The sequence below is a fragment of the Nelumbo nucifera genome, chromosome 7 (assembly GCF_055504915.1).
Source record: "Nelumbo nucifera cultivar China Antique chromosome 7, China Antique-T2T, whole genome shotgun sequence".
In the NCBI taxonomy this organism is placed as follows: domain Eukaryota; kingdom Viridiplantae; phylum Streptophyta; class Magnoliopsida; order Proteales; family Nelumbonaceae; genus Nelumbo; species Nelumbo nucifera.
The window spans coordinates 46,657,897-46,681,415 of record NC_142655.1 but is presented as its reverse complement, the minus strand read 5'-3'; the positions used below and the strand labels follow the sequence as shown (position 1 = coordinate 46,681,415).

The 23,519-nt window shown below is 38.9% G+C and overlaps 1 protein-coding gene across 4 annotated transcripts; it reads left to right on the top strand.

Moving 5' to 3' along the window:
- The first annotated feature begins 2,584 nt into the window (after positions 1 to 2,584).
- On the top strand, positions 2,585 to 22,330 carry NRPB5 (Eukaryotic rpb5 RNA polymerase subunit family protein). 4 transcript variants are annotated; one of them, XM_010275801.3, is made up of 5 exons: positions 2,585 to 2,839; positions 2,978 to 3,237; positions 15,421 to 15,600; positions 16,106 to 16,219; positions 21,835 to 22,330. In XM_010275801.3, the coding sequence occupies exons 2-5, from the start codon at positions 3,037 to 3,039 to the stop codon at positions 21,958 to 21,960; spliced, it is 621 nt and encodes a 206-aa protein (XP_010274103.1). In that variant the 5' UTR covers positions 2,585 to 2,839; positions 2,978 to 3,036; the 3' UTR covers positions 21,961 to 22,330. The 4 variants fall into 4 exon arrangements, with proteins under 4 accessions (XP_010274103.1, XP_088747806.1, XP_010274104.1 ...); XM_088891680.1 differs by lacking the exon at positions 21,835 to 22,330 and adding an exon at positions 20,570 to 21,795 and having other exon boundaries at positions 2,603 to 2,839; XM_010275802.3 differs by having other exon boundaries at positions 2,606 to 2,811.
- Positions 22,331 to 23,519: the final 1,189 nt, after the last annotated feature.

The following is a 23,519-nucleotide window of genomic DNA, read 5'->3' as shown; positions in this document are numbered from 1 at the left end:
ACTAGTTTTAGCCTTGTCTTGACATTTCCGGGCTTCGAGTTCATGCCACCAGTCGGGGTAGCCATGTAGTTTGAAGCAATTCTCCCGGGTATACTTCGAATTACCACAATTAGAACACTTAGTTTTATCAGAAGATGTTCGAGATTTAGAGGACATACCAGTTTTTCCGTTGCTCAAAGAAAGAGAGCCTGTTGAGGATGAAGTAGGTTGTCCCGTTTTAACACTTTTGGAGGCCAAAACAGCTCCTGAAGTTTCAATATTGTTACCAGTGATCATGACCTTTTGCCGGATAGCTTCCCTACGAACATGTGCGTATGATTGTTCAATAGTGGGAAACGGGTGCATTTGGAGTACATTTGCTCGAATCTTGTCAAGTTTGTCATCAATGCCATCTAAGAAAATATACACTCTCTTCTTGAAGAAGATTATTATACCGTTGAATATCTGCAACACACTCCGTTGGATTTGGACGGCGAAAATCAATTTCACGCCACAAACCTTGGAGATCATTATAATATTTTTCAATAGATCCTCCAGACTGGTGCAAGCGGGTCACACGGCGTCGGAGATCATATACTTGCGAGGTATCACTGCCATCAAAGTAGGTAGTAGCAATAGAATCCCACACCATCTTTGTCGTAGGGAATCAGATAAAGTTAACCGATCAAGGATACGTCCTTGGAGTTAATTAACCTGCCCTTGACAATAGCGTTGTCCGTGCGCCACCTTCAAAAGGTTGGGTCAGTCTGAGGAGGTTGGGGAAGCTCGCCATTAATATATCCCAATTTGTCTTTGCCAGAGATATACATCTCAACAACTTGGGACCAAAGAGCATAGTTGGTGCCGTCCAACTTGATGCCAATCTATGCGACAGGAGTCTCTGTAGTCGAGGTTGGTCTGTGCAGGATTTCAGCCATTCTGGTGGTCAATTCGGTGAGGGTAGGATCGAATCGTTGTTCCCCAACTGGATCTAAGGTTTTTGAATCGGACAAGGTTGTATCTACCGAAGGGTGTCCCTGCTAATGGCGTCTCGGAGCAGAAGAGCTTAGTGCCACAGGGCGGAGGAAGAGGTGAAAAATCTCGGGAATCAAACATCGAGTTTGCAATCTCGACAAAGGAATCTGAGTTCCTCTTGTTGGTCAAAAAAACCGTTTGCACTCAAGAACGTGATCTTGATGCTGATCTCCGTAGATGCTCCACAAAATCGATAAATTTGCCCAGCAGATTGAACGTGCAGAGGTCCTTTGGAGATTGCCTATCCGGCTGCGTCCGCAGGGCGGAGGAAGAGGTGATCGCCTATCTGGTTGCATCCGACTTCCGACGTCGGAGATAGACGACACGATCTGGCTGCGTCCGCAGGGCGGAGGAAGAGGTGATCACCTATCCGGCTGCGTCTGTCTTCCAACATCGGAGATAGACGACACGACTTTATCGCTGCTCCAAACTTCTCGAAGGTAGACGACACAACTTTATCGCTGCTCCGAACTTCTATTTATCTCTCCTGGTTTTCGGGTGATTTGTCGTTGATCATCAGGCGGAGAGAGAACCAACCATGACTGGAAGGATAAAGCTAAGAAGCACGCGGCCAAGGAGATCGCCGCCAAGATCGCTGCTACCACTAACATAGGAGGAGGTAAGGTTGGGCTCACCGACCGTTCTAGGCTCGGCACGGATGGCCAATCACTGTAGGATCACCGCTCGAATGCCCTCACTATAGGATCGATGCTCTGATACCATGACAACTCGCCGACGATGCTCTGATTAGTTTCAGCTATGTAAATTCTTATTTTTTATTTGAACTAAATAGGATGAAGAAACCCTAATCCATATTTTTTATTTGTTTTAAAATTTTAATATATTAAAAATAGAAGGAGTGGATGTTTGAATCGTCTCTTACCCCCACTGGAACACGTGAAACTTAAGTATTGAGAGAATGGTGACATGACACTCTCTTTGATATACATGAATCTCTTAGGCTATGTTTGGTTTGAAGGAAAATATAAGGAAAGGAAGGGAAAGGTAAGGAAACCTTTACAAACCTTATATTGGTTTTTCTGTCTTTCCCTTCCTTTTCCTATCTTTTTCTTCAAACCAAACATAGCCTTAAGGATTGTGCAGTGGATATGGACTCTTTGAATAGATATCGGGTGGCTTACATTTTGGGGTTTAGTTTTTAGTTTTTTTTTTTGATAAGTTATTATTTAGGCTGCGTTTGGAAACAAATGCAAATATGTAGAGTGTAAAATGGTTCATATAAATTGCAAAATTAGGTTGTTTTTGCATTGACAAATTTACCTTTCTTGTCAGACTTTAAGTTGTAATGGATGTAAACATGAATTCCAATAAAGTATATGCTTTTTTTTTTATCAAAAATCAACTTGAATGCAAATTTACTTCTTTTTTATTGATGTACTTTTACATCTTATTTTCAATGTAAATATGCATCAATGCATAAATGTAATATTGCCAAATATAGGCAAAAGTGAACTAGAGTGCAAATTTACCCTGAACCAGATTTAGGCTCCATTTGCATTGTTTCCAAACGCACCCTTAGGGGTTCAGGGGTTAAGATTAGGTATAGATATGAAAATCAAGAGGCGGTCGAAAGCTCTTCTTCAACGGGTAGGAGCCAAAAATATTGCTGTGCTGGCCGCGTATCTTTCTCTTTCGTGAAGCTTAAATCTAAATGTATTCGTAGGTTAGATATCCCCAATTAGTACTGTTAGAAGCTCCAGAGTCTAAACCCAAAAGAGTTGCAACAGCTAGCCGGAGAAGAAAAAGGAAGAAAACACTCTCAGTTTCCTTTGAATTGTTAGTCCTTTGTCGAAACCCTCCGGAGGTATCGACTGTATCATCTTGTATCGCGTTGACACTGTGTGATACATGCGACACATAGTCGATACGCATATTGATGCTTTGATACTTAAACTTGTTGGGCGCAACTTCTAAAGCCTCCTCACGTCGCTTGTGTTTTTAGGTGTCGATAATCGGAACTGCTCGCTCACTTTCGCCCTCGTTCGTAAAACAAGTACAAAGATGTCTTCAAGCGAAGATGAGATCACAAGGCTTTTTCGAATCCGGCGAACCGTGATACAAATGCTCAAGGATCGTGGTTATTTGGTTGGAGACTTTGAACTTAACATGACGAGATCCCAATTCGTCTCTAAATATGGGGAGAACGTTAAGAGGGAGGACCTTGTAATCAACAAAGCCAAGCGAAACGATTCCTCCGATCAGGTTTGGGTTTTTACCTCTTTATTTTCATATGTTCTTTTGCCCAGATTTTGTCCAAGTTTTAATATTTATATACGGTTCTTCGTGAAGTTCTAAAGCGAAGATTATTCTGCTTAAGATAAATTAGAAGAAAAAGGATAGGTAAGTCTTTAGACGATTCAGGATAAAGTGGGACTGGATATTAGTATTTATTGAATGCGTAGAGAATAGGGGCTGTTGAAATCGAACAAATGAGGCGGGGTTTTAGAGGATTTCTTTTTCGTTGGGGTTGAAGCAAGGGTTGATATCTGCAGGTTGAACATGGCTTTTTCTTGGGGTACTTTTGACAGCAAACAGTTAGGGGAGTGAGCCATAGCTGATAGTTGTAGCTCTAGGTTTAAATCCTAATTGAAAGACTTTTCCTGAGCTTAAAGATCCTCATCCATACCTAATTTTACAAGACATGGATTTTTTTAAGTAAAAAACATATATCGTAGTTTGCTAGGTACCATAACCATATTTCCTTAATAATTATTCATAAGAAAAGTATAAGCTTCATGTCAAAACATAGGAAGTCAACATATTCATGAGAAGAAAAAGAAGAAAGAAAAAGAAAGTTCAAAAAATATAGGGGCTGAACACTTATTTTTGTTATAGGAAAGGAAGAAAAGAAAAAAGGTGGAAGTCTTTGAGGCAGGCTTCCACCTTTTTATTGATTAGACAAAATTTTAAGTTCATCCTTACTTATTGGTTCAGGTTTTGAAGTCTTTGAGTGTTCGACACAGCATTTAGCAATGCCTGTGTTGATTAAACCCTAACAAATAAGAAAATAATAAAATGAAATTAGTATATAAACACACAAAATGAATATTTTAGTTCAATAATGTCTATTTTAATTATAATCTCAAAAAACCAAGAATATAACAGTATTTCATATACATTGTACAAAACTGCTTGGCGATTAGGCGAGGTGAGCCTCCAAGGGTGCCTTGTTGCCTAGGCCTTGGCAACTATAGTAGAAGCCACTGCTTCCCAAGCCCAACTCCTCCATGGATCATCGTGGGAATAATTCTCATGTAAGTCAAACAAATCCACACGCAATGGCTTTTTATGCTACATATGAAGTAAAATAAATTCAATTTCTAGTCTTAAATAGCGTAAATAAATCATTTTCAAGTAAGGGCTTAAAAAATCTCCCATGACAAAACTAAATATAAACAAAAGCATAACAAAGTAGGGAACTAATTCTTAATTGAATTTATTTGAATTGTATAAATCGTAGGATTAAAACAAAAATCATAAGATTTTTGTAGAAAGGATTTGGACATAAGATTCGAATTGTATCACAAATCATAAGATTTTGACAACATTGATCGGTGGAAATGTTGGCCATCCAAATATAGTGGCTTACCCATCAGGAATTCAAGGAAAAGGTAAGGATTGGTGGGACACCCAAGTTCCAAAACCTATTTGGGAAGGTCAGAAGTTTCTGAAAAAGCTGCAAATCTTGAAAGGAGAAATTAAAGAATGGAACAAAGTTAGGTTTGGGCCATCCTAATTTCACAAATTGAGGAGATTGATAGGAAGGAGATGCTGAGTGTACTAGATGATCATGATACGGAAAAGAGCTAGAGGTTGCTTTATTGAGAGAGGAGATCAGCTGAAAGCAGAAGTCTAGGGAGAGGTGAATTAAGGAAGGGGATGGAAACACAAAATTTTCCATGCTATAGCAAATGGTAGAAAAAGGAAGAGCTCAATCTCATCTTTATTGGTGGGGGGGGATTGAAATAACAGATGAAGGTGAAATTGCTTTGTAGACCATTTCAGATCAATATATCGCAGGCCAATCAATGAGAGGTGTCCATTGGATGGGCTTGAATGGGATTGTTTGGGAGAAAATCAAGTGGAGATTTTGGAGAAAAGGTTTGAGGAGGTTGAAATTAAGGAAGCAGTTTTGTCTATGGATAGATCTAAGGCTCCCAAGCTTGATGGATTCACAATGGCTTTCTATCAAGATTGCTGTTAGATAATTAAAGATGAGTTGATTAAAGTTTTTAGGAATTCCATAGAAGGGGTGTAATCAGCCTGGGGATGAATTCAACCTTTCTTAGCCTTGATCCCAAATAAGAAAGATGCCACCCAGGCAGGGGATTTCAGACCTATAAGCCTAGTGATTTTTTTTGTTATTGAATTGTGATTTTATTATTAATCAAATTATAGATAGTACAGGCATCCCAAGGAGAGGCACAAGGTGCAACCTCTCCTTAAAAGAAAAGTACAAGAAAATTACACAGACAACAGTGGCGAAAAATTACAAAACAGCCCAGTACAAATTTCCCTATTGACCCCTTGTTTGGCAAGACAATCAGCCAACGCAGTATCCGACCTTCCCACCCAGTGTAGGTTGATATTCATATTTCTAGTTAACCACTTAGCTTTCTTTATCAGGTCCCTGTAGCACCCAACCGCTGAATCTGAATCTGTCAGCCATCCCACAACAACTTTAGAATCTCCTTCAAGTATTAGGTTTTCCACCCCAAGTTGATGTGCAGTTTGAATACCTTGTAAGGCTGCTAACAGTTCAGCCCTATTAGAGTCTCCCAAACCCACTGAGCCAGAAATAAGGCTAAGATGTTACTGTCCTTATCTCTCAAGACTCCTCCTATTCCAGAAGGTCCTGGGTTACCTTGACCTATAAGCCTAGTGATTTGTATCTATAAGATAATTGCCAAGGTACTATCTCCAAGACTTAAAAAAGGTACTCCCCTCTTAATTGCAAATGAATGTGTGGAGGCTTAGAAAAGGTTAAAGAAGAAGGGAATAACAATCAAGTTGGACTTGGAGAAAGCTTATGATTTAATGGACTAGGATTTCTTGATTAATATTATGACGAGGTGTAGCTTTGGGGTATTATGGTGTAAATGAGTCAGAGGTTGTTTGCAAACAAACCACTTCTTTGTTATAGTTAATGGGCCAGCAGATGATTTCATTGAGGGGCTTCGAGGTCTTAGACAAGGTGATCCGCTCTCTCCCTTTCTCTTTACACTAGTAGCTGAGGTCTTATGTAAGCTGATCTCTAATGGTAACTCCATGCAGCAAGAAAGGAAAATTGGTTTGGAACACCATTCTGGCAGCTGTTATTTGGGCTATTTGGACTGAGAGAAATAACAGAATTTTTCATGGTAAAACTAAAAGTCTAGATGAGATAGTGCAGAGAGCTGTGGGCAAGTTATTGTCTTGGGTGTCGGTGGTGGAGGAATTTAAACTTCAAAATTTGCGTCTGTTGTTTTGTTCTCAGTCTTGGATGAGATTGTAATCTGAGGTGGTCCTAGGCAGCCTTTAATGGCCTGGGCTCTATTGTAATGTTTCTTTGAATGAATAAATTACCTTACCTTTTACAAAAAAAAAAAAAAACTCCATGCAGCTGTTTAAGGGTTGGGTAGTAGGAAGAGATAGAGTTTTGGTCTCCTACTTGTAGTCTGTAGATGATATTATGGTTTTTTGTGATGGGGAAGGCAGGGAAGGGGTAGAAAATATGAAGTTAGTAGTTAAGCTCTTTGAGAGGATTTCCAATTTGAAAATCAACTGGTCTAAAAGTTTATTGGTTGGTATCAACTTGGAAGATGGTGATTTGAGAACAAAGATAGATTTGTTAGGTTGTGAGAAGGGGAATTGGCCTCTGTGTTATTTAGGATTGCCCCTTGGTGGCAATCCTAGATCAGTTGGTTTTTGCACCCCAGTAATGGAAAGGTTTGAGAGAAGGCTAGCAAGCTTGAAAAGGAATTATATCTCAATGGGAGGGAGAATTATATTAATCAAGTTCACTCTAGCAAATCTCCCAGTGTACTACTTGCCGGTTTTTAGGATGCCCCAAGCAGTGCTAAAGAGAATTGAAAAGGTTATGAGAGAGTTCCTTTAGGAGCCTGGGGAAGGGAAGAAAGAACACTTGGTTAGATGGGACAAGGTGGTACAATTGAAGGAGGGAGGGGGACTAGGCATTGGAAATGTTAAGTTGAAAAATATGGCTTTGTTGAGAAAATGGCTCTGGAGATTCCCTAAAGAAAATGTAAAGTTGTGGACTAGAGTTATATATCAAGTATCCGTGGGCTGTCAAACAATGGGCGGGATGCGGGCTGCTTGAGGGTTGGGGTTCCCCCTTATCTGAGGTCTTTCCTTCTCTCTTTGATCTCTCTAGTTTTAAAGGAAAACCTGTGTGTCATTTTATCAACTCATCCTTATCCCATTCAGGTCTGAATTGGAACCTAGGCTTTACTAGAAACCTTAGAGAATTGGAAAATTCCAGTGTTTCTGCTCTGCTTGGCCTGTTGAATTCAGTGGTCTTGGGGATGGTGGTTTAGATTCCAGAGTGTGGGCCCTTAATCAAATAAGGGCTTTTTTCTTGCAAGTCATTTCTGAATTCTCTTGTAGCCACCTCCCCTTTTCCTTCTTTCCCTGTTAAGGAGATTTGGCCTCTGCCTTTTCCTCCAAAAGTCGATGCTTTCTGTTGGGAAGTATATCATGGCTCCATTAATACTCGTGAATTGCTTCAGGAAACGACCAAATTGGTGCTTGTCCCCAAGCTGGCGCTTCATTTTTTAATATCCTATCCTTTTGCTATCTCTATTTTAGAGTGTTTTTTGTATCTTTTTGGTTGCAGATGGCTTCCTCCTGATAGTCTGGAAGGATTGTTTTGCTCTCATATTTTTAGTTGCTCTAAAAGAAGAGGCAGGTTAAGGGGAGATGCACTAGAGGCTAGAGCAGTAGTAGTTTGGACAATTTGGGAAGAAAGGAACTTAAGAATCTTTGAAGACAAAGAAAGGAGTAAGGGAGCCGTGATAGAAGTTATAACCTTAAGGTGGCACATTGGGTGAAAACTTTAAAGCTCTTTGCTGACTTTAAGGTTGAAGGTATCTTCAGCTCGTGGGGACTGATAGCTCACTCCTCTAGAGGACAAAAAGTACATGAGGCCTGGTCACCTCTATGTGCTAGATGGAAGAAATTAAACTTTGATGGTAGCTGCATGGGCAATCCTGGACCATTGGTTATCGGTGGGGTAATCAGGGAAGAAAATGGAAACATCCTAACCATGTATTCAGTCCCTGTTCAGCATGGAGATGTGGTGAGATCAGAACTGGTGGCAGCAGTGTATGGAGTAGAGAAAGCTAAAGAAATGGGGATTGACAGGCTGATTATTGAAGGTGATTCAAAAATGGTTGTGGGTTGGCTGAAAAAGGGGAAAGGAGTAATATGGCAGCTAAGGAATGAGTTCAGGCACTTCAAACAGATATCTAAAGACATGATGATCCAAATAAAATGGATTAGGAGATCTGCAAACAGTACGGCTAATGGTTTAGCTAAACAAGAATTCAAAGACAACCCATGTTTTGGGATGTTTTGTAAATATTGTGATAGTTCTTCTTGGGCTTGTTATCCTTGCCCACAACTTCTTGTTGTATATCTTCATTTTAAAATTAATGAATCAATTTTTGTGTTGCTGATAAAAAAAGATTAGAATAGTAGGTCATCTCAGGTTGGAAGTTGCCCTCACAGGTTATGATGTCAGTATGTTGTGTAAGTGGTAAACCCACATTGGCCTGATCCTATTGGGCTAGGGTCAGGTCAGCCTTAATTCGGTTTGAAATCGGGTTTGGGTTGAGGTGGGTCCATGCCAAATCTGACCCACCGGCACTGCAGCAATGCAAACATTTATATAGATAGCCTTAGTTGAATATAGGTATACAATATGTGGAACAGGTTGGGTCAGGTTGGCGATTCCATCTGTTTTGAGCAGGTGAGGTTAGGGTTAGGGTTGGAGTTACATTGGATTGAGCCAAACTCATACTGAACCTTATCCATTGACATCTCTACTGACAGGTAACTCTCTCTCTCAAAATTTAAGCAGTCAATTGAGCGTCGACTGGTCTAAACCATTGATCCATGAACAGTTCAAAATTCATTGGGTTGACCATCTGGTTTTGTGGTTTTTGACCAAGTCAATGGGTTGTTTCAACTTACTGGGTTTTGTATAAACCAGGGTTCAAAATTTCAATACATATTGGGCCGTATTGTATTGGAGGTTTCCCGATACGCCCCTATAGGGGGTGGTTTGGGTCAGACCATGGTTCAGGGGGTAGATGGGCCTTAAACCAACCCCTCTGAACCAGATTAAAAAAAAATTAAAAAAAAGGGACAAGCGAGCCTCAATACAAGCTGATACGCCCCTACTGGTGTATCGGCCTGTATCAATATTTTGAACCTTGGTGTAAACCAAACCTGGGTTTATCTTTTTCAGATCAAAGAAAGTCATTAAGCAAAATGAAAGCTATTTAAGTTTTGCTTCCCCTCTTTTTGTCATATTTGGTACAATATCCTTTTTGGGCTCTGCTGTTTTAAGGAGCAAGTGTTAACCTGATCCTGTGGGTAAGGGTTGGGTAGGAAGTGATTGTATTGGTCTTTGTTGTTACATATGCTTTAAGGGGTATTCATTCCCTGGTTGTATCACTTTCTGTATATTCTTGTTTATTTAATGAAATACTTTCTGTTACCTATCTTAAAAGAACAATATTCTTTTTGGGAATATAACAAAAAAAAATTGGAAAAACATTTGGCGGGGGATAGATCCCTAAAAGACTATTTCTTACCCTTTTCTCTATTCCTTTCTGTTAAGTAAATGCCAAAACCTATCTCCCCTTTTGCTTATTTGTCTGGCATTGGGATTTCTTGGTATTTTGGTTTTAGGAGAGGCTTGAGATATTTTGAAACTAGCAAAGATGAGAGAGGACGGGTAGAGATTTAACTCATGTTAGATGCCTCCAAGAGGAAGATATCTTATAAAATATGATAAAATCAAGGACAGATGGAAAATATTTAAGAAAATATATTAAATGGGAAATATATAGACAATGTGATTTGAATCCAAAACACCTATATGAAAGACATCCATTCTTACTATTAGGCAAGTCTTGGATCTTGATAAGTTAATAAGTCAGTTTAAACTTTTTTCTGGTAATAAAAGAATTATCAAGAGGAGAAAAAGAAAATACAAGAAAGGTGACTAGAAGGTGCTTTTAAAATTTAAGCCATATTTTTATAAAACTAAAATTGTAACAAGGTTAATGGGTTGTGCAGGATGGTTGGGTCAAAGCAGGTTTGGGTTGGGTTTTTTATTTAAATGGGACATTAATGGGTTAAAATTCAATCAAAAACCAAACATGCCTAATTGCCACCCGTAATTTTCTTCACTAGCTTGTTTTTCGTCGCATGGTTCTTTGATTTGATTGAAATCATTCTGTTATATCTAGACTTACATCTGCTCCACGTTCCTGGTTACCATGGCAAACAATCATCAAACTGGGAATCTTAAATTGGGGCACTAAAGCAGCAATTCTATAGACACCTTGGGAAATGACATGCGAGACTCTTTACTGACAAAAAGAGGGAGAATTATGTGGAAGTGTATCAGAGCAGCAATCTTGTGGGCTGTTTGGGAAGAAAGGAACACCAGAATCTTTTCTGAAAAGGAAAGAAGCGTATCAGACGTTAAGGACTATGTTTTGCCAAGGGCAATTCAGTGGCTGAAAACTTCAAACCTGTTTGATAGCTATTCCTTTGATGACCTTTGGAGAAGTTGGTTAGCAGAGGCTAATACTTCTACAAGGAAGAACAGACTTTTGGTACAATGGATACCTGGGGAGTAGTTTTTTAAGCTGAATTTCGATGGGAGTAGCAGAGGTAGCCCTGGACCTTTGGGTATAGGAGTTCTGAGAAATAAAGGTAGCATTATCATATCCTTATATTCAGGTCCTGTGGGTCTGGGAGATTCTATAAGGGCTGAATTGCTTGCTGCTGTACAAGGAATCCAGCTTGCAAACCAGCTAGGAGTAGAGCATTTGCTTATTGAAGGGACTCTTTGGTGGTGTGATGGGATGGTTGCTGAATCCGGACTCTGATTTGGGGCTATAGAAATCTCCTTAAAAAAGTCAAATGGCTGACGGGAAATATGACAATTAGAGTCCAGTGGGTAGGAAGATCAGCAAACTCGATGACTGATTCACTTGCTAAACAGGGGGTCTCTCGGGATTCTTTATTTTGAGCTACCTTTTTATTATGCTCAACTGATTTTCTAATGCTGTGATCAATCATAAAGGAAAGGTCGCATCTTGTGCCTCTCCTTGGGTTGCCTGTAACTCTTATTTACTGGATTAATAAAATGCTTACTCATTTATCAAGAAAAAAAAAAGAAAAGAATCTTTACAGACAAAAGCTTATCTAAAGAAACAATGAGTGAAACTATTATGGTGAGGGTGGTACATTGGGCAATATCTAGGCCTATTTTTGATCACTAATCCACTGATGGCATCATAGGAAATTGGCAAATTATTGTTGATACATTACATTTAGGTAACTGATGATTAAACTTCAGTCACCTCCTAGACACACCTTCATTAATATGAACTTTGATGTTGAAGGTTGGGCAATCGTGGAAATTCAGGAATTGGGGGAGTTTTTGGGAGATGTTATTTTTTTTATCAGAAACACGGAATTGATTTCATTAATAAAAACAGGCATTGATACAACAAGAGGTTGTGAAAAGTTATAAAAACACAGCTATAGGAAAGCTGACTCAACCTAGATATTACAATTGAGCCCAATACAATTGAGTTCTTTGTACCCCTTGCTTAGCTAAACCATCTTCCAAGCTGTTGGCAGTTCTTCTCACCCACTTAACTCTGATTGTCATATCCTTTGATAACCATTTAAATCGCCTGAAATCATTCCTTAGGTGCCATACCCTCTCCCCTTTCTTCAGCCATTTCACAACAGTTCTCGGATCACCCTCAATGACTAGGCTATCAATGCCAACTCCTTTGCCTTCTCGACCCCGTATACTGCAGCTAATAGTTCTGCTCTTGCCATATCACCTTGTTCAGCAGGCCTGGAGTATAAGGCTACAATGTTTCCTTCCTCATCCCTAATTACCCCCCAATGCCTGAGGAACCTGGATTACCCAAACAACTCCCATAAATTCAGTTTCTTCCAGCTGCATAATGGGTATGATCACGTCTCAGCGGGTTTCTGTCTTCTAGACGATGAAGCAGCAATAAAAGCCCATGCCCTAAAAAAATCTTCAACCTTAAAGTCTGAAAACAGTTTCAAACATTTTTCCCATTGTGCCACTCTTAAGGTTATTATTTCTAGCAAGGCTTCCTTGCTCCTTTCTCTTTCCTTAAATATTCTTGAATTTCTTTCGAGGGATACTCAGAAGTGGTGTTGGTTTTTCTGGAATAACAACACACTGGGGATTTGGAAATATGGAATTCTTATTAGGGAAGATAGAAAACTGGCTGTGGAAATGATTGCAACTTTTTTTTTTTTTTTTTTGAAGAGTCAGAATAAAAGATTTCATTAAAATAAAAAAAGATTCGTACAACCCAGGGGGTGTTATGATAACACCCAGCCACATCCTAGCACAAATGCCGATTACATTACAATAGATAAATCAAGAGATAAAGAACTGGTCAAAATAACAAGTCTGTAACTCAAGAAAATTCCAAAAATTCTCCTCTAACTCTGTTCTGCTAGTCTGAAGGAAGTCTGGATGCACCAGAATCCAATCTGACACCAAATTCACAATCAAGACTAAAAGACCTCCAATGTTCTGTTTGTTCTCAAATAATCTTCTATTTCTCTCATTCCGTAAGACCCAATAGACTGCAAAAGGGTTGCAGCTCCACACGATCTTTGCTTTCTTGCTTCCATTAAATCTTGGCTAAGAGGAGAAAAACTCTGTTGTAGTCGAAGGCTGAAATAAGTTCATCCCAAATAGAAAATAGAAAAAACTCCATATGATATGAGCCATCTTGCACGTGTAGAACAGGTGGGAAACTGTTTCCTCATCTGAACAGCAAAGATAACAAAAAGTTGCCACGCGAAAACCTCTATTCTTCAGGTGGTCTGAGGTTAAGATGCTGTCCAACGACACTAACCATGCAAAAGCTTCCACTCTAGGGGGGGGGGGATAGGATTCCCCCACACTCCTTCCACCTGATCGATCAGCAATCGTCTGCTCCCTTATCAGTGCCATGTAAAAGGATTTCACAGTAAAAATTCCATTTTTGCATTCTTTCCACCATAGTCCTCTATCAGAAGCAGAAGTTTCAGTCTGTTGCAGATTTTCTAACAGCAGTAGACATTCTTCAATTTCCTGATCTCTCAATGGCCTCCTAAACTTTGGGCTCCGCATTCATTGATCTCTCCTCATCTCAAAACATTGATCCACCTAACCTGCTACTCAGAGAGCCTGTAAAGTCTTGGACATACCTCCCTCAGCTTCCCAAGCCCACACCATTCATCTTCCCAGAATCTCACTCTTGACCCCTCCCCCACCTTAAAACTGACCAAAGCTTTGAACTCTCTATTAATTTTTTTTTGATAAATAACTCTCTATTAAAATTCATTATCCCCTTCCACATACTCACCCCATAGGAATTCGAAACTTCCCTTGATTCCCATCCAAACCTCACTACCCCATATTTCCCGACTACCACCCTCCTCCATGAAGAATCCTTTTCTCTATCCAGCCCAAACTTCCATAGCCACTTACCAGAAAAAAGCCCTATTAAACTTTCTCACCCTTCTAAACCCCAGTCCCCCTTTTCCTTTTGGTGTACAAACCTTATCCCAATTCACCAAATGGAACTTGTTTTGACCCCCAACTCCTTCCCAAAGGAAATCTCTCTGAAGTATTTCAATCTTTTCGGCCACCTTCCTTGGAATATTTAGGAGCAACAAATAATATATTGGTAAGCTTGAAGAGAGTTATTCTACCCCCAAAGGACAAGTATTTTGCTTTCCACTTCTCTAGTCTTCTTTCCACCCTTTCTAGCACTGGCCTCCATACCTCTGCTTCAGAAATCTTGGTTCCCATCGGGAGACCCAAATAGTTGAAAGGTAACTCCCCTAACCGGCACTCCAACACTGTAGAACATTGATCCAGCACCTCCCTCTCTACTTCCCCTACTTCAATTAGAAGACTCTTGGATAGATTAATTTTCAGACCTGTTAAACTCTCAAAATTTGCCAATATGGCCCTTAAACTCAGCACCTGGTCCATTGAGGCATCTATAAAAAAGAGAGTGTCATCCGCGTACTGCAAATGGGAGATGCAGGCCCCCTCCAAACCTACTCTAAATCCTTCAATCCAACCCAGTTGAACACCCTTCACCATAAGTAAGTTTAGCACCTCCATAACCAGAACAAAAAGCAAATGGGAAATTGGATTTCCCTGTCGTAAGCCTCTAGATGCCTGAAAGAATTCTGATGGAACTCCATTAAGAAGAAGAGAAAAGGACACTTAAGATACACAAGCATACACCCAACTCCTCCATTTCTCCCCAAAGCCCATCAAATGCTGCCTCTCCTCCAGGAAACCCCATTCCACGTGGTCATACGCCTTCTCAATGTCAATAAACCAGACTGGCCTCCCGCTTGTCGGCCTAGAGCCAATACATTCACTAGCCACCAGCACCCTATTTAGAATTTGCCTCCCTTGCACGAAGGCCATCTCTGTTTCACCCACTATTTCATGCTGAACTGATTTCAGCCTCTGTGATAGCACCTTAGCCAGAAGCTTATGAGGGCTGCTTATTAAGCTGATAGGTCTGAAATCTTTAATATTCACAGCCGCATCCTTCTTTTGAATCAAAGAGATAAAGCTGGCATTCAGCCTTTTGTCCAGATTTTTTGTGTTGCAGAATTCCTTGATCATTTGAACAAAATCCTTCTCCAAGAAACTCCAGCCAGCCTTAATGGAACTAAAGTTAAACCCATCAGGCCCCAGAGCTTTGTCTCCTTCAATCCTTTTCAAAGCTTCTCTGATCTCCCCAATCTCTATTTCCCTTTCCAGCCAAACTGCTGAGTTATCATTCAACTTTCTATTGCTGGGCTCCAATAGCATGTCCTTGTCAAGACAAGGGGTTAATTGGGAACAATTGTTTAGGGGAGTTGTTTACTTGGAGAACTATTTGTAAAAAGCAAAGAATACAATACAAGTGGTAGGTAGCAAGGATTACCAACAAAATAGGTGCCTGGCACAATTGTTCATCTATACCATTCTTTCAAACTATTTAATAAAATTCATGATTTTTGCTTGATGGCTTTTTATTTATTTTTACTTGTTTTATTGTTCTTTTTCCCTCCTTGGATCAGATATTTGTTTTCTTTCCGGAGGAGCAAAAGGTTGGTGTTAAAACTATGAAGACCTACACCAACAGGATGAAATCAGAGAATGTTTTCAGAGCAATATTAGTTGTTCAGCAGAACTTGACTGCCTTTGCCAAGACATGTATTAACGAAATAGCTGCTAAGTTTCATTTGGAAGTTTTTCAGGTATTGTATCTTTCTACGAAATTATACAGATGAAATTGGTACTGAACTGCTAATGAAGTCTGGTTAACTTTGCATTATTGATTATTCTATGGGGATGAATCTTAAGAACTATAGTAGTGACATTGTAACAATATATGTAGATGCAAGCACTTGTTTCTCTCCTTGATGATCAGGCCATGTAATCCTTATTGTGTAGCTGATCTAATATCAGATTAATTTGGGAAATCAGGTGCAAAAATTGATGGTTCAGAAAAAGGACAAGGCTGATAAAAAAAAAAGAAAAGGAAAAGTTTTGCATTTGCATCACACACATTGGCTATTATAGTCTGTGCAGCCTGTTAATGGGTACCTGCTTGTTATTTATTTGTTTAAGAAAGGGAAATGAAACCAACAAAGTACGACTTTGTATTGATCTCAAAAAAAGAAAAGTACGACACTTTGTAATGGTTAGTATGTGATTACAATGTAGTAGTGATGGCTGTGCACATTGACAACTTTTCTGTAGGAGGCAGAGCTCTTGGTCAACATTAAAGAGCATGTTCTTGTACCTGAGCATCAAGTGCTGACGAGTGAAGAAAAGAAGACTTTGCTCGAACGGTATACTTTAAAAGAAACACAGGTTAGTTTTATGGAATTGTGGTATTTAATCTTTAATAGAAAGTGAGTGATTGTTATCTTCTTTTTTTGATGAATAAGTGATATCTTCTTTATTGCATCGGCTGTAAGGTTACAATTTTCTAGGACAACCCTCCCAATGTCCATATGTGAATATTTGGGTGGATAAAAATATCATTTAATAGGAATAATTATTGCAATCCTAGAAGTAGGGGTAAGCGTTTTAGTCCATTGTACACATAGTAGGGGAGTAGGGGATTCATCTTTTCTGAAAGTTGTTTTTTTTTCTTCTTTAGGAAGAAATTATTATATGTTTAATTTCGTTCCCTCCTGTTTCATTTAACATTAAAGTGCTAAGGAGTTCCTTCAAAAAGCTTATCCACATGCACCCTTTCTAGACAAATAATGGGATAAGACCAAGGTTCAAAGTATCGATACACCCTAATACACTGGAAGGGGTGTATTGATACTTTGAGCCTTGCATTTACTTTTTTTTTTCATAATTTCAAGGGGGGCATTTTTGTGTTATTTAATTAAAAAAATGGTTTCTAAACGTTGGGCAAAAGATATGATAATATACCTGATGCAGGGTGTATAGTATTGATACTTCGAACCTTGGATGATTCTAAGAAATTTGCTGTAAATCTCTGCATTAAAAAATTATTGCAGAATATTCGTATAAAAAAAATATAGAACTGATTAGGAAAGAGAAAAAAAAAGAAAGGAAAACCACATAACATGCTTGTAACTTGAGATTTTGATATTAATATTCAATACGTCTCTGGAGGAAATGGAGACAAATAGTGACCAAGAACTCCTTTCTGAAGAATTCTTTATCAAATAAATCCACCCAACTTTTATTTTCCTCTTTGATATTCTGTTTGCATTTTAATTTTCTGTTGTATGTTATATGTATTTTCTTGCAGCTTGAGCTTGATAGATTAAGCTCCTGTTAGAGAATTCCATTCATGTTCCTTGAAGTACTTTCAAGCAGCCATTACACAATTAGTTAATGATAGGATCTGCATTGTAACTACTTCTTTACTCTAAATATTTGTATCGGCAATAGGAGTGGAGTCCTGTGTAGGCAGTTGATAAATAATCATCCAATGTTTATCCATTTCTATTGTGTTGCGCTAATGCTATGCTGCTATATACTTCGGATGACTTGGCATGTTAATGATGCATGATCTATGTCATTCAGCACTATTCTTGCAACTAAACGTAGGTTTAGATGTGTAGCACAGAAACAAATAGCTAATAAAATAAAGAAGAGAAGAAAAGAGCCTTGCAAGCTTAATAAGAAGCTTTCTTATTACAAAAATGTTCTCTAAATGAGCCCTAACGCTTAACAAGAAGTTAGATTAGACTAAACACATCCCCAAATAATTACAAACATAAGGCCAAACAAGGGGAAATTGTTAAGCTAAGACCTTTCACCAAACATAACCACCCAAACAATAAAATTACAAAAATACCCTTGCTGTCTAGAGATGTAAGAAAGCCAAATAAGCCCTGTCCATCATCCATCTTGACCACAAAAAGCATCTTAAGGTGGATTGAAGATTCTACGATCTTCTCAAATTGATTCCACCACTAACCCAACTCCCATGTGGGCTCGTTGTCATTGTAATGATGCCAAATAAGCATAGGTACAGCTTTAGTTCCCTTTTAATATGCCTTAAGTTGATTCCCATCATCTCTCCTCAGCTCGGAAAAACTTGACCGTCGAGTAAAAAGAAAGGTACCTCTCATACATGATGCATATCACAACTTAGGCAGTGGAACTCATTGGTAGTGACCCAAGTGCAATCCGAGTGAGGATGACCTTTCCATTTGACAAGAAACTTGTGGTATCTGCCTTGTTTTGTTGAAACAATCTGATCATCAATAACATCTTCAATCTCTTCTTGGGAAGTGAGGGATGGTGGTAAGTGGGCTACAAGCTGGTCCATGTTGGTGGCATCACCATGATACAATGGTAAATCCTCCACATTGAATACATTAGAGCTGATTTTCTTCTTAATTTTAAAAGGACTTGGAATTTCTTGAGTGCAACTTCTTGTAAACTAAAATGTCCCTAATAAGTTGACCTCCAACAAAGAGTTGTAGCGACTACACCTTTCATACTGTAATGAGGAGTCTGGATTAGCTAAATGCTAATGGCTGTTAGTGGGCTGTGTGACCAATTGCACACCTCCACTTCATCATTACACATTCACCAGCACTCCCATGTGTGGAGTGCTCAAGCAGTCACTACAAATTTTGTTTTTCATCTTTTCTATTTTTGGGAGTTTATTTTCATCATCTCTCCTCTCTCTTCTCTACCTCCCTCTCCCATCGGTTGTGTTAACAGTCCTCCCAATCTCTCTCTCTCTCTCTCTCACATTTGCCATCTTGTGCTCTGATTTCTTCCACCATGAACCATGTTCACTCTAGCCCACACCACCACTGCAATTCCAGATCCTTCAAGTCAATTGTATGGATATGACAAGAGGCCACTCCTTTGAACACCTCAAAGATCAAACCATGGGTTCCATTTTAATTAATTAGAATCATGATTTAGAGTTTTAAAATATGATATCTAATATTTTCTTTGAAGAAGAAATCACAAACACTGATTTAGGAGAGAGCTCATCATTTAAAATTATTGGTGAGGGGAACCACAGACACTGATAAATTATCTTCAAAATTATGAGGAATGGAAATATGGTATTCTTGTCTTCCATGAAAAAAATCCATGGGAGCTCAGATTTTTTTTTTGGTTTATGAATCAAACTACAAAATTAATAAACAAAAAGATAAGATTCCCAACCAGTCTGTATTGTGCTTCTTTTGCTTTTTCCCAAGTTCCTTTTTAGGTTTTAGCTGTGGAAAGGCAAATGCAGAATATACAGTGTTCTTTGACCTTTTTTTTATCAATAACAGGAAGCATTTCATTAATAAAAGAGGTTAAAATACAAAGGAGGGGAGATAAAATATCTTTACTCCCCAAGGGATCAGAAATACATCTAAAAGAAGAGAAAATAGTTACAAATGAGCCCAGAAAATAGAATCCCTATGAACCCCTTGCCTAGCTAGTCCATTGGTGAAGGAATTGGCACTTTTCTTTACCCAAAAACATTTTATATCAATGTCCTTTGTCAACCATTTATACTTTCTCTTCTCATTGCTGTAGTTACAGAGACCAATCTTGTCTTCCTTTAACCAGCCCACTACTATCTCAGAATCTCCTTCTATGACCAGCTTACTGATATTCAGGTCCCTACTGCCTATCTCTTTTCACCCCTCCCAAGGCCACCATTACCTCAGTCCTAAGGGAATCTCCCACTCTAATTGGATCAGCTTGACGAAGCCATGAGGGGGAGGATTCCATAAGGGACTTGAGGTCATCTTAGTTGGGACTGTGTTCCTCTTTGATCTTAGGCCATGATCTGCTTGAGTCTTCAGCAAGGGCAACAAAGGAGGACATCCCGTCTCTCATTGTAGGCCTAACGCTTGGTTGTTAGCAAGGGCAAAGTGAAGTGCTGACATGGAAGCCATCACCACAGTTTCCTCTCTTTTGAAATGGACTGCAAGTTAGTAATCCACCATTTCCAGAACCGTCTTCAAGTCACTCAATAGTGGCCTAGCTATTGACATCAAGAGCTACTCTTTCTTGGAGCAAAAGGCTTTGATTGACATGATTAGTTCCAGAACAATCACACAAAAGCTATAAGCATTCTTTCAAAGATTCTCGTCCTTGGATAGTGAGGGTCAATGTAACTAGGTGAACCCATTACTGGGTTCATAGACAATGGATGAACTGAAGATGAAAAACCCATTTTTGTGAAACTGAAATGTTTGTTGGAGAGGATGTCGATGCTTTGACATTGCCTTGAAACTATTTGAACACCATGACTAATTGCTTTTTTTTTGATAAATCACCATGACTAGTTCTTCTACAACGAAACCAAACCAATAGGAGCGACTGGTGGGAGGGGGGAGGTAGAATGGAGAGACAAGAGAAAGGGGAAAGGGAGAGGTATTAGGGTTACAACTTACGAAGAGATTAAAATAGATTTTCATAGGAAAAAAAAGAAAACAAAATTTGTGGTCCCCTGAGTGACTATTAAAAGGGTTACACATGGGAATTCTGTGAAAAATAAATATAATGATTATATTGGGGGCATTTAAACTAGGGCACAGCAATCTAACATAGAATAAAACAATATGATATGAACAAGGCTAACATAGGACTGTATCCTGTATAGGGCTATAGTGGCTAAAATCTTCAGAGTTATTTCAGCAGTTTTCTTTTAATTACCTGTGAAGGCATTGGGTGAAAGTGGTTCTGTGGCTCTTCTATTTTCAGGCCCATTAAGTGAGGGGGACTCCACGAGGGCAGAACTATAAGCTGCACTACAAGGGGTACAGTTTGCTGTACAGATAGGAGTGGAGCAGCTACTAATAGAAGGTGATTCTAAGGTGGTTGTGGGGTGGTTACAGTATCCAGAGAGTGCAGTTTGGTGCTTCAGAAATGAACTTAAAATATTCAAATGCTTGACGAGAAACTTGTATGTTAGAATACAATGGGTAGGGAGATCTGCTAATGCTATGGCTGACTGTTTAGCCAAGCAAGGGGCAACGGGGGAACATTTGTATTGGGCTCAGCTGTAATCTGTTTTAGTATTTGGTGGGTTGGAGAGGTTGCAGCTCGTGCCTCTCCAAGTGTCTTCTGTAAAAGTTGCTCCTGATTTCTTTCTCTAATAAATTCTTCATTTATCAAAAAAAAACCAATATGATATGAAAAGACTAAAATATTCCTAGTCAAGGTACAAAGTATATATGCACCCGTTATGAGGGTGTTTCGATACTTGATAGCTTTTTTTTTAGTTTTTTTTCAACATTGCTTCAGGGAGTTGGTTTTAGGCATACCTCCTGAAAGTGCTCAAAATCTGAAACACCCCTTATTTTGGGTATTGGAGAGCTCCCAATAGATATGGTGATATCGGAATTTTGAACCTTGTACCTAACAAGTCGACCTCCAACAAAGAGTAATAGCGATTACAGCTTCTATACTGTAATGAGTATTTTTGCTTAGGATGTTACAAAGTTTGGAGTGATCAATTATACCTTCCATGCTGTAATGACTGTTATTTGTGCCTTTATGTAAACCATGCTTATTCTTGAGATGAAGACCCATGCCTGTGGCTTGTGGGGTGTCCATTCAATTCGTGTATTATAAGCTATTGACAGATTGATCAAACTTCATATAAACCATGGGCAGAAGGTGCATATGTCAAATATTTATGCGTGGTGGTGGTCCTGATGAAAACATTTTTTTCCTTTCAAATTTCTTTGGTTTGCACTTTTGTAAAATTCTTCTTTACGCAAAAAAGAAATTGTAAATTTCGAAGGCCACTTCTGTAGATTAAGCTTTTGCAGCTTCTCTATTATGTGGTCGAGATGAGGTGATTCTGAATTTATAATTTAGGATTATGATAGTTATTCTTGATGTTGGGAATCCCGTTATGGATACAATTTTCATTTTCTTCCCATTCTGTATACCTGAAGACTCAAATTTTGTCCAAGTTCTGATGCTCATTGCATTTTCTTTTCATGATTGGTTGGTTTCAGCTTCCTCGGATTCAAATCGGTGACCCAATAGCTAGATATTATGGATTGAAGCGTGGGCAAGTTGTGAAGATCATCCGGCCAAGTGAGACTGCAGGAAGATATGTCACTTATCGCTATGTCGTCTGAGAAGTTTGAGGATATTTTTAATTGTTCTTAAATACATCAAATCTTAAAGCAGCAGGCTTTCATATCCAAGAATAGAGAAATATGAAACCTATTTCCTAGGAATTTGTCTTCTCTGTTAGACGCACTTGAACATGCGATGGTGCAACCGTGCAATGCATCAAACAATTGTTTGGAACTTGGTGAGGCTTCTGAGTGCATCTTTCTGTTTGTAATTTCTTAGAGAGTGGAGCTTGGTTTCCTGAAAACAAAAAGAACAAAAGGATTTGGAACCAAGGTAACATTTCAATGCGAAATTATCATATCGTATTGGCAGGCCCGAAAATGGTTTCAGGAATTTTGATCTTTTAATGAAAATTTATGGTTTGCCCTATCTTGTAATTTTTTATTGGTTTTTTAGTTTTATTTTATCAAAACTTTGATACTCTTGTATTTTGGAATTCACATCTGTGTCCCACTGAGGGCACCCCACAAATGCCCCATAGCATATCCAACCGTGTATTGAGAATATCTCCCACTGACAATTGGGAGATGTTTCCAATGTACGCTGAGATGTGATCTCTCTGTATTTTGATACATTCCCCACCAGACGCTTATTGTTCCCAAGGCTTGGGACTGCAAATGTAACAAATGTTAATTCTTGTTTAATTTTGGATTTTATTTTATTCTGCTTCATGGCTTAATATACTTCATATGTACTACAATCAAACAAAATAAGTTAAAATTTAAAATAAAAATAGGTTAAAATTTACACTCAAATCATTTTCATTGTCACAGTTTTGTATCAGTGCAAATTTATTTGCATTGCAACCAAACGCAGTCAAAGGATTGAAAGATATAGCGTCCGAAATTTACCACTAATCAATTGAGATCATAAAAGAGGTGATCAAGCTGGTGCTATTAATCAAAATGGTGCTTTGATTGGTCAAAGCTTCTCTAGTATCATTAATTTTCCCCTATTTCAAACGGTAGGAACCAATAATATAGGTGGGGAATCAATGAAACTTTTTTTTTTAATATAATTTTTTTTTTCAAGGGGCCACACAACGCGGTTAACCCATCCCCCAAACCCATCCAAACTGAATGTGATTTGGATGGATTGGACGGTTCAAAAGATTCTATTGAATCGGACCTGTGGACTCGTGTAGACAGACTCCGGGAGAACGGGAACCGTTGTATTAGCATAATTGCATGGGCACATGTCCAAATCCCAACTCTCTTGCTAATCCCAAATCTAACAAATTGTCAAATTTAGAATCGCCTTCCATTGCCCAGGAAACCTCTATAAATTGAAAGCCTCTGAAGTTTCCGAAAATCTTAGCCTCCTTTGCTCTTTTACACATCGCCCATCCACTGTGTCTTGATCTTGCCACAGGTCGTGTTTATATCTCTCATGGCACGTCACCTTTGTTGAAGGTGACTTTTTATTTGAGCTATTCCCCCTTTTAGTACATCTCGGATCGCTTCTTCTGTTAGACAGTTGTATGTCCTTAGTTCCAATCAGAAATATGTACATTATGAATTTATTGTAAATGAATAAAGTATACATTTGATTCATGTTC

Coding starts and splice junctions, on each gene's coding strand:
- NRPB5 (XM_010275801.3), top strand. CDS start 3,037: ATGTCTTCAAGCGAAGATGAGATCACAAGGCTTTTTCGAATCCGGCGA. Junction 3,238..15,420: donor GAAACGATTCCTCCGATCAG/GTTTGGGTTTTT, acceptor TCCTTGGATCAG/ATATTTGTTTTCTTTCCGGA. Junction 16,220..21,834: donor ATACTTTAAAAGAAACACAG/GTTAGTTTTATG, acceptor GGTTGGTTTCAG/CTTCCTCGGATTCAAATCGG.